We start from the raw sequence: 10,539 nt of genomic DNA, 5'->3' as shown, positions 1-10,539 counted from the left end.
GATCGGAGACTCTCCAGACACCGGATGACTGTATCCTTCCAGCCGAGGTTGGTGGTGTCTGGGAGCTCCGTGGGATGGTGGAACGTCATCCCGATCCGGAACAGCGTCGCGAGGGTTTCCCCCTCGAGGGAGCTGGCAAGGGCGAGCGGCACAAACGCCCGACGGGGTCTGGGCTCGCTTGAGCCACTGAGATGAACATTAAACGCTCCTCCATATGGGGACGTGGAGGAGCGCACGGGAAAAAAGGGCAAAACAAAAAACTTACAAAAACCGGAAATCAAACACGGGGAAGGGATGCCGCTTACAGTTCGGTCCGCTGTTCTGTCACGTTGCACACACACGAGGGACGATGAGACGCTGGACAATATGTTGACGGGACTTTATTTGCATGAACCACCAAGGAACCAAGGGAGACGAACACAGGAAGACGGTCCACGAAGACGTACAACAGCGGACAGAGAACTTGGGACTGGACGGACGCACGCGCGCACACGCACGCACACACGCGCGCACACACAATAAAACCAAGGGAAACACCTCGGCACACCTGGGATCCATGAACCATCATGGGGAACACCTGGGACAAATTAAACATGGGAAAGGAACACCTGGGGAGCAAGACACAGACAAAACATGGAACAGAGTCTGACAGTAGGAGAGCGTGTTTGTATTGTGTGCGGGGCTGGCTTGATGTGCGAGAGGTTTGTGTGTGTGTGTGTGTGTGTTTTCTTATGTTTTATTAGCGTGTGCATGTGGGTGTATGTGTGAGTCGAGAGAGATTCTGTGTGTGTGTGGGAGGAGAAGGGATACTGGCTGCCTCCGTGATTTGTGTGTTGGTGTATACGTGTGACTCACGTCTGGCATGCTCACTGCTCTGAGGGTTTAGTTTCACAGAGAGAGAAACCTTCCAATTTAAGACATCCAGGTTAAGAGTGAATTCCTGACTCCCCCTGGTGGTTCCAAGTGTTGCTGCTGGAGAAATCTACTAATTTTGGATCTGACCTTTAAAATTTATTTCAGGCCCAAAGAATGACTAAATAAACCGAATAAACCTAGAATGAAAAATGAATGCTTAGAGAAGTTTAAAAAAAAAATAGTTACGTGACATGTGACCAAGTATGGTGACCCATACTCAGAATTAGTGCTCTGCATTTATACCATCCAAAGTGCACACACACAGCAGTGAACACACACACACACACCATGAACACACACCCGGAGCAGTGGGCAGCCATTTATGCTGTGGCACCCGGGGAGCAGTTGGGGGTTCGTTGCCTTGCTCAAGGGCACCTCAGTCGTGGTATTGAAGGTGGGAGAGAGCGCTGTACATTCACTCCCCCCACCTACAATCCCTGCCGGTACGAGACTCGAACCTGCAACCTTTGGGTTACGAGTCCGACTCTCTAACCATTAGGCCACGACTTCCCCAGGGAAGTTCTTAAGGCTGAACATTGTGTGGTGTATCATTAGGTGCGCAGAACAATTTTTTTTTTCTGTTTTAAAAAAATGCACATGCGAATAATAAAATAAAAATTAAAAGGAGGAAAATGCTTCCCCTATGTATTGTTGTGTGCGCCAGGCGTTATTCCAAGTTATCCACGTTATTCCAAGCAAAATGTCGCAACAACTGCTGAAATAACTTTCTTTTTCAATTGACATCAAAAATCCCTTTATTTGTCAAGTCTTTTCACAGCCCTGGTATTCTTAAGACCTTCGCTACCTTTTTATTTCGTTTACTCTTTAAATAATAAAGGTTTCAAAAGAGGATTCTTGCAGTGATGCCATAGAACAACCATTTTTGGTTCCCCAGAGGACCTTTTAGTGATCCGTTAATATAGAAAACATTTAATCCGTTTAATAGAAACATTTTTTTTCTCTTAGTGTGAAGATCATTTTAATCTAAAGAAACTTTGGTAACACTTTATTTTAGGATCTCTTAACTAGTTGCATGCATATTACTAGAATATTAGCCATTTATTAGTACGAATTAAGCACATATTAATGCCTTATTCTACATGACCTTATTCTACATCCCTAATCCTACCCAATACCTAAACTTAACAAGTACCTTACTAATTATTAATAAGCAGTAAATTAGGAATTTATTGAGGGAAAAGTCATAGTTAATCATGAATAAGTGTTCCCTATTCTAAAGTGTTACTTTAGTTTACTTTATAAACTTTTTCCGCTACAAAGAACTTTTTGCGTAGTCGAGGTTTAATGGATGTTAAAGGTTCTTCATGGTACCATCAATACCAATAAAATAACCTTTATTTTTAAGAGTGCTTTAAGAGTGTATCGTGCTTCCCAGCTAACAAAAATATGTTTTAAGAACATTTTAATTATGTTCCCATTAAGTTTAAAAGCGTTATTTCGGAATTTTCTCTGAACATTCAAAACTTCCAATTGTTTAAATGTTTTAAAAATGCTTTTCCTTGGTAAAGCAAACATTATGTGAATGTTACTTTTGAATGTTCTCTAAACATTCTCAGACAAGTAGTAATGTTAAAAAAATGTTAGATGAATGTCCAACTTAGACATTTCAGAAAAAAAAAAGAAAACATTCCATGAACAATGTATAAATATTTTTTTTTTCTATTACTAGATAAAGGTTTGAGAACCTTGCCAGAATGTTAGCCATAGCTCTGAGAAGCTTCCCTGTTTAGCTGGGTTTATGGAAACGCATCTGGTTATGGGTTTAAAATTGGTTGTGAATACCATTTCATGTTTACTTTAAAGGGATAGTCTACCTAAAAATTGAAAGTCTGTTATCATTTACTCACCCTCCTGTTTTTCCAAACCCTTATGAGATTCTTTCTTCTGTTGAACACAAAATAAGATATTTTGAAGAATGTTGGTAACCAGACTGTTGCTAGTAGCCAGTGATTTTCATAGTAGGAAAAAAAAAGGCTATGGAAGTCAATGGCTACCAGCAACTGTTTGGTGTCCACATTCTTCAAAATATCTTATTTTGTGTTCAGCAGAAAAAAAGAAACTCATATAGGTTTGGAATGACTAAAGCTAAGTAAATAATGACACTTTTTCATTTTTGGGTGAACATTCCCTTTAAGTGGAAGATCTCTTCTTTAGAGTGGCTTTCTTAGAATTGTTGTTTCAATGTGCCTTATTGTGTCTTTATAACCCATTACTTCTGTTAGCCTAATGTTATGGACTTTTGTGGTAAACTGATGGGGCACTAATAGTTTTGCTCATCAAATTGCCTTGATGTTAAACTCTCAGCAAATTACGCTGTTGTACGGTGGTCAGTTTTAAAGCACTCCCGAGGAAAAGAGAATAAAGGCATGATCACTAATGGACACTTATGGACTATTGGAGTGATTCTCAAACAGTGTGTTTACATTTATGATTTGCAGTCAGAGGTGAAGCATTTTTACCTGGTTATAAGTAATAACGATTTTGATACACACATTATGTACTATCATTTGGTAGAAATTACCATTAAAAGCAGTATGCTCATATCAATTCATCACAGACTATGTTAATTATCAAAAGCACATCAAATAAAGTGGTTCACAGGTCATGAGCATACATTCACACACTTTTTTATAATACACAACCATAAACACCCACATGCATTCTCAAACTTGCACACTCGCAATTTAGTAGCCTTTGTTACTAGTTATTGTCATTCATATTTTTAATGTGCTTTTCTCACAGGAATCACCACAGTTCTCACGATGACGACCCTCAGCATCAGCGCTCGGCACTCTCTGCCCAAGGTCTCGTACGCCACTGCCATGGATTGGTTCATTGCTGTGTGTTTCGCTTTCGTTTTCTCTGCTCTCATCGAGTTTGCGGCTGTGAACTACATCACCAATGTTCAGGCAGAGAGAGCCAAGAGAAAACAGGCCAAAGCCGCCGCAGCCAAGAGCTCCACACCGTCAGGCAAAGCCAAAGACACAGAGGAGGTTCTACAGGTGAGATGATGTTACACACATTACAGAGACTATATATACATTATAAAACACGTAGTTCTGGCTTTAAAATTTGATGCAATGAGCCATGTCTGAAAGTGTGTGAAATGTTACGCTGTACATCAATTCAATTATTAATGTGCCACATTGCACAGTTCTCATGCTGCCTCTTGAGAGGTTCCTACTTACATGTAAGCTCAAAAGACATTTTCAGTGGAAAACGTGGACATGTTGGCAAATTTCATTTTTATTAGTAGTATTTTTTTTTTGTTTTTTTAAGCATTAAATGCTGCCTTCAAATCCTCTTGAAAGGTTTCTGCTTGCTGGTACTTAAAGCATTAAATACATTTTAAGTAGAAAAAAAGCAGGATGGTTTTTCAGGTCTGGTGCAACAAAATGTGCATTAGATGTGTAATTGATGCTTTATGTATATTATCATATGTTATTATATTATCTATGTTCAGTATTTTATGGCAAGTGTAATCAATATTTTTCATCAGCAGCACACAAAATGCAAGCAAGCAAAATGTATTGTATTTCTTAAAATAAGTATTAAAATAAAATCAATATTTTTCATTTTGCATAAAGAAAATGAAATCTATTTCATAAGCCATTAATTAAGTAATTTATTTATATTTGCATTATTGTCATGACAAAGCACATTCTGCATGCAGGTTATCATTACTGTACTGCATACCTTTTTCTGTAATTTGATTTTTTTTTTTTTTTAGCATTCTCAGTGGTGATTCTCATTAGTTTTGACTAATATATCTTTTTTTATTTCTGTATTTATGTTTTTACAGTAATCAAGTTAATAGTACTTAAATAGAATTAATTTTATTTTCTTCCTTTGATTTTGGGATGAACTGCAGTTAACTTTTATTTATAACTTTTATTCAATTAACTTGATTTGTATTGATTAAAAAGTATAATGTGTAAAAGCAATATGCAAAAAAAAAAGTAAAGGGAGGGAGGAAGGAATAATAGCAATTAAGTCATTTGTTTTTGTATTTTTGTGTTTTTGCATTGAGTAAGATGACCATTCATAGCTAGAATTTCATAATGGGAGTTTTGCAAATTGAATGTTAGTTTAATTACAACTGATAGGACAGCACATTGGGAATGTGCATGTGAGTTGTGGATTTAGTCTTTTGCTGGGATATTGTGCGTAAACTGAGATGGCGGATTAGAAGTGGCATGCTGACAGCTGTGAGACTTAGTGAAAGTGTGTCTGTCAAACTGTTGACGTGATGTATTTCGGGCCTGTCTTTTATGTCGTTTATTTCTACAGGCTGTTAAAGATGTTAATGTACCTTGTCTAATGGTGGCTCTCTGTAAGCCACTCAAATCACCTATATTTATCTTCCCCCTTTTCTCCTTCTCTGTCTTCTGCTCCTCATAACACACATTTTTATTTGTCGAGTAAGGATGGGGATCTTCACAGTGAATGTGAAAGTCTGAGCAGACGCAGGTTAACAGAGCTCATATGACTCAGTCGGTGTGCTCAGCACAGCAGGAACTGTACGTTCGACTTCATACACGTTACAAACATTCCAGCCTGGGAATTCACAACATTTTTTCAGTGCTCACATCCCAAATGTTCAGTGCTGCTTCATGATTTCATAGCTAGAGTTTTACAAACTACACTACTGCTCAAAAGTTTGGAATAATTATGATTTTTTTGTTTATGTTTTTGAAAGAAGTCTATTATGCTCACCAAAGCTGCATTTATTTAATCAAAAATGCAGTAAAATTAGTATTACTGTGAAATATTACTATAGTTTAAAAGAGACGTTTTCTATTTGAATATATTTTAAAATGCATTCTAATATGCTGATTTGCTGCTCAAGAAACAGTTCTTATTATTAGTTGTGCTACTTAATATTTTTGTGGAAATCATGATACACTACCATTCAAAAGTTTGGGGTCAAAAAAATGTAATTAATTAATATTTCTATTTAGCAAGAATGCATTAAATTGCTCAAAAGTGACAGTAAAGACATTTAAAACTGTTAAAAACATTTATATTTCAAATAAATGCTGTTCTTTTGAACTTTCTATTCATCAAAGAATCCTGAAAAAATATATAAGTTTCAACAAAAATATGAATCTGCACAACTGTTTTCAACATTGATAATAAGAACCATTATTTATAATTGAGCGCCAATAATAATTGATAACAACTGAGCTCCAAATCAGCATATTAGAGTGATTTATAAAGAATTATGTGATACTGAAGACGAGTTATGATGCTGAAAATTCAGCTTTGCAGCACAGGAATAAATTACATTTAAAAATACTAAATTGTACTAAATAGTTTTACTAAATTGAAATAAGTTTTCACAATATTACTGTTTTTACTTTATTTTTGAGCAAAGAAATGCAGCCTTGCAGAGAATAAGAGCCTTCTTTAAAAAAAAAAAAGTAATTAATAAAAACATTTTAAAAATACTTACTTTTGACTAGTTTTACTGGATTTAAAAATATATATATATATTTGCATATGTTGAATAATCTTATTGGGGATTTGTATTTTCTAAGAAATAAATGGATTAATGAGCTGCCTTTAATAGGTTTTTCTGTTCCGGAATAGAGAACGGAAGAGAAAATGATCATATACAGACAGAAAGCGGAGACTGAAAAAAAATCAAGTAAAATATACAAATTATCAAGGAAATGACATGAACTCAGCATTATGGGTTTGATCCCAGGAATCATCTTCAGTCCCTGTGTCAGAGTACTACATCTGTTGAGATTTGAACATGACACTCTGCTATCCCATGAGGCCATCTGAGCTGAGGATCTAGTTGTAAAATATGGAGGACTGTAAACCAGGAGGTTCTTTTTAAGTGTAAGTGGCTGTAGATACCAAGAAAGTTGTTTCTTGTAGTTAAAAAGTAAGTTCTTGTTTGACAACATGGCAGATTTTGCCTTGAGAAAGTGACGATGTTCCTTGTGGGTCTGATCATCAGTCAAAGTATGTAGTTTGTTTGTAAATGCATTAAAATATTGCATTCATGCATACCTATAGAATGTTTTTTTCAACAGAGAAGTAAGTTCTTCATCAAATGTAGAACATACTATGAAGGTACAGGAATTCGGACACAGTTTACATCTCTCAGAGCTGGTAATAAGTCTCTTTCTGTCTCTCCTCACAGCTTGCGCTAACATATTTTCCACACACCACAAGACACCAATTACACTTTGCCAACTGTTCATTTCTCAGAGGAAATGGTGAAAAATATCAGGGTGAAACTGGGCTATCAGGCCCAGTGAGAAAAAGAAAGATCTCTCTTCACTATAATCCCAGTATACGTGTTTATCTCATGTACAGAACAGCACTCAGTATATAAAAACACACACATTCACCTCTTCTATTCACATTTTAGATGCTTACTTTGGGGGAGAATCTATTGAATTCTGTAGAATGTAGAGTATTTCATTTAGGACTGTCAAGTAAAGTATCATTGTGAGATTATTGCAATGTATATACTACTGGAATAAAGTTTGAAATAGTTACATCAATTATATTAATGTTTTTGAAAGAAGTCCCATTTATAAATTATTATTTATTAGTAATATTGAGAAATATTATTACAAATTAAAATAACAGCTTTCTGTCTGAATATATTTTAAAATGAAATTTATTTATGTGATGCAAAGCTGAATTTTCAGCACCACTACTCCAGGCTTCAGTGCCACATGATCCTTCAGAAATCATAATAATATTCTGATCATTTTAATGTTTTTTTGCCTATATATATATATCAAAATGCATCACAGAAGACAGTGAGCACTAACATGTCTGAAGTGTCAGCACTGGAAAAATGTTATGCACTTTCAACCATGAATTCCCATCAGCCCCTGCTGTAAAATCTCCTCCCTTAATATCATTGGGATCTGTTACACTTGTGCACACACTCAAACACACACACACACACACACTGAGTGGACTCATCTCTCTTGTCCTTGTTTATATGAAAAAAGCTGTTTATAGAATAGCTCCACCCTCCTCCTCCTCCATACACCCACAAAGAGCAAACCATCTGATCATAAAAGCTCCTTACAGCCCTGAACGTTACCGCAAGTGTGACGTCTGATCAGCTGCACATTACAAAAACATGCTCACTGCATGGTGCACTTCATTTGGTTCCTGATATCTTGTTTAAAATGGTTTCAATGATGCATATTGTGTAAACAAAAATATTATTTATGTAAATAAATAGTTTTATTATTTTGGCTGCAATAAAATGGCTTCATCAAATGGGTTATGAATGTGTTTTGAACGGTTTGATTCAGAGGCTGTTGCAAGACTCTTTCGTGTCTTCTCATTAAAAACGCAAGTTTGGCAGCTCAGATGTGGCAATGCAATAGTGTCATCAAACACATTTAGAAAAGATTATTAAACCATAACTAGATTTTATATTACTTCATATTACAGAAGACAAAGTGTTTTTTGTAGCTCTGTTTGCTTTAAGGTTTTAAAGCTACTGTCAATGTTAATTTTAAAGGAATAGCTCACCCCAAAATTAACTTTTTCTAAATGTACTCAACCTCAGACCATCCAAGATGTAGAGAAGCTTGTTTCTTCATAGGAACAGATTTAGAGAAATTTAGCATTACATGACTTGCTGACCAGTGCAGTGCAGTGAATGGGTGCCGTCAGAATGAGAGTCCAAACAGCTGATAAAAACATCACAATCAAGGAAGCGTTGTTATGGATTATGGACTTGTATTTCGGCTAGAAGTGACACTAGCGTTAAAACGCTGTACTGGAGTCTTGTGGATTACTTGTGGATTATTGTGATGTTTTTATCGGATTTTTGGTCTCTCATTCTGACAGCACACATTCACTGCAGAGGATCCATTGGTGAGCAAGTGATGTAATGCTAAATTTCTCCAAATCTGTTCCAATGAAGAAACAAACTCATCTACATCTTGAAAGACCTGAGGGTGAGTACATTTACAGCAAATTTACATTTTTGAGTGAACTATTTGAACTATGTAAATAATGAAAACCATGCTTTTTCAATAACTAATTATATTCATTTCAACTTGAACAGCTTTATACAGACAGTTAAAACAAAAATTATATTTGCTTTGCTGAGAATATCTGTTGTGCGTTATAGTTATATTTTCTCCATTTTACCCAACAGCAAAACTCAGACACTAATGGCAACCTGCGGAAACGCGGCAACTCCAATGTTCAGTCTCAACCAGACTCCAAGAAAACCCAAAGAACCGAAACGTCTGGCAAGAGCGGAGCATCCACATCCAAACCAACCTTGACCAGCCAATCATCTTCCACCTCAGAGGGTACCACCAGTTTCTCCAGCCAATCACGTCTCAGCCCCAGTTCTGCCAGCCAATCAAATGCAGCCACTTCATCCACCAAGACAACACCGCCGGCCCCGCCCTCTACGCCAACAGTTCCCGAGAAACCATCGCCCAGTGCAACCGCAGGCTCCGCCCCTCTTCACCATCTCCTCGGGCCTAAATTACAGAATATTAAAAAGAAGGAAACCAAGGCTGCACCTCAACCTGCCACTCCTCTAACAGGAGGAGCCAGCAAGATCGACGAATACGCACGTATTTTATTCCCAGTGTCCTTTGGGGCATTCAACATGGTGTACTGGGTGGTTTATTTGTCCAGAGACACCATGGAGGCAAAGGTAGGCTAACGAGAACAGGCTTGGATGTTTGTATCTTTTTTTCTACAACTCAGATGAAATAAAGAGCACTCTTAAGGATTACATCAACAAGCAATTCCAAGAAACTAAATTATATTACAGCAGACAAAACTGCACAAGCGCACAGAAGAGTGCACTTTTTTTTTCTTCTTTTTATTTTTTTTTGGTAATCAAAAGGGCCATACACAAGATTAAGCATGTGGATATATTATAATAAGTAAAAAATAATTAAATTAAAAAACAATCCAAGAAATCTCACAGGAATGAATTATAGATTTATCTGTCGTCTGTGTGAATAGCCATATTTCCAGTCTGTCCTTTTTATCACCGGACATACTGAAGAAGGAACAATGCCACTGAATAGAAAAGCCAATACTAGGGTCGTTTAGTCTATAATAATAAACATTATTATATATATATATAGAGAGAGAGACTAAATTATATTACAGCAGACAAAACTGCACAAGCGCACAGAAGAGTGCACTTTTTTTTTCTTCTTTTTATTTTTTTTTGGTAATCAAAAGGGCCATACACAAGATTAAGCATGTGGATATATTATAATAAGTAAAAAATAATTAAATTAAAAAACAATCCAAGAAATCTCACAGGAATGAATTATAGATTTATCTGTCGTCTGTGTGAATAGCCATATTTCCAGTCTGTCCTTTTTATCACCGGACATACTGAAGAAGGAACAATGCCACTGAATAGAAAAGCCAATACTAGGGTCGTTTAGTCTATAATAATAAAGATTATTATATATATATATATATAGAGAGAGAGAGAGAGAGAGAGACTTCCGGTAAAAATCCTTCACTCAGAAAGCTGGAATTTTTGGAAACCCTACAGATCTGAACTGACCATGCGGATGTCTGCCAAGAAGATGTATTTCTGACATAATGCACAACTCATTT

At 36.5% G+C, this 10,539-nt stretch overlaps 1 protein-coding gene across 1 annotated transcript in view; it reads left to right on the top strand.

Moving 5' to 3' along the window:
* Positions 1-9,808, top strand: part of gabra4 (gamma-aminobutyric acid type A receptor subunit alpha4) — a 42,602-nt gene extending 32,794 nt beyond the window's left edge. The window contains exons 8-9 of the mRNA XM_016485555.1: positions 3,679-3,938; positions 9,092-9,808. Coding sequence (XP_016341041.1) covers positions 3,679-3,938; positions 9,092-9,616 — 785 coding nt within the window. The 3' untranslated portion in view covers positions 9,617-9,808. The remainder of the gene's footprint in view (positions 1-3,678; positions 3,939-9,091) is intronic.
* Positions 9,809-10,539: the final 731 nt, after the last annotated feature.

Source organism: Sinocyclocheilus anshuiensis, unplaced genomic scaffold (genome assembly GCF_001515605.1).
Source record: "Sinocyclocheilus anshuiensis isolate Anshui unplaced genomic scaffold, SAMN03320099.WGS_v1.1 scaffold189, whole genome shotgun sequence".
In the NCBI taxonomy this organism is placed as follows: Eukaryota; Metazoa; Chordata; class Actinopteri; order Cypriniformes; family Cyprinidae; genus Sinocyclocheilus; species Sinocyclocheilus anshuiensis.
Note: the sequence above shows the minus strand (reverse complement) of the source record. Positions and strands in the feature narration are given on the sequence as shown.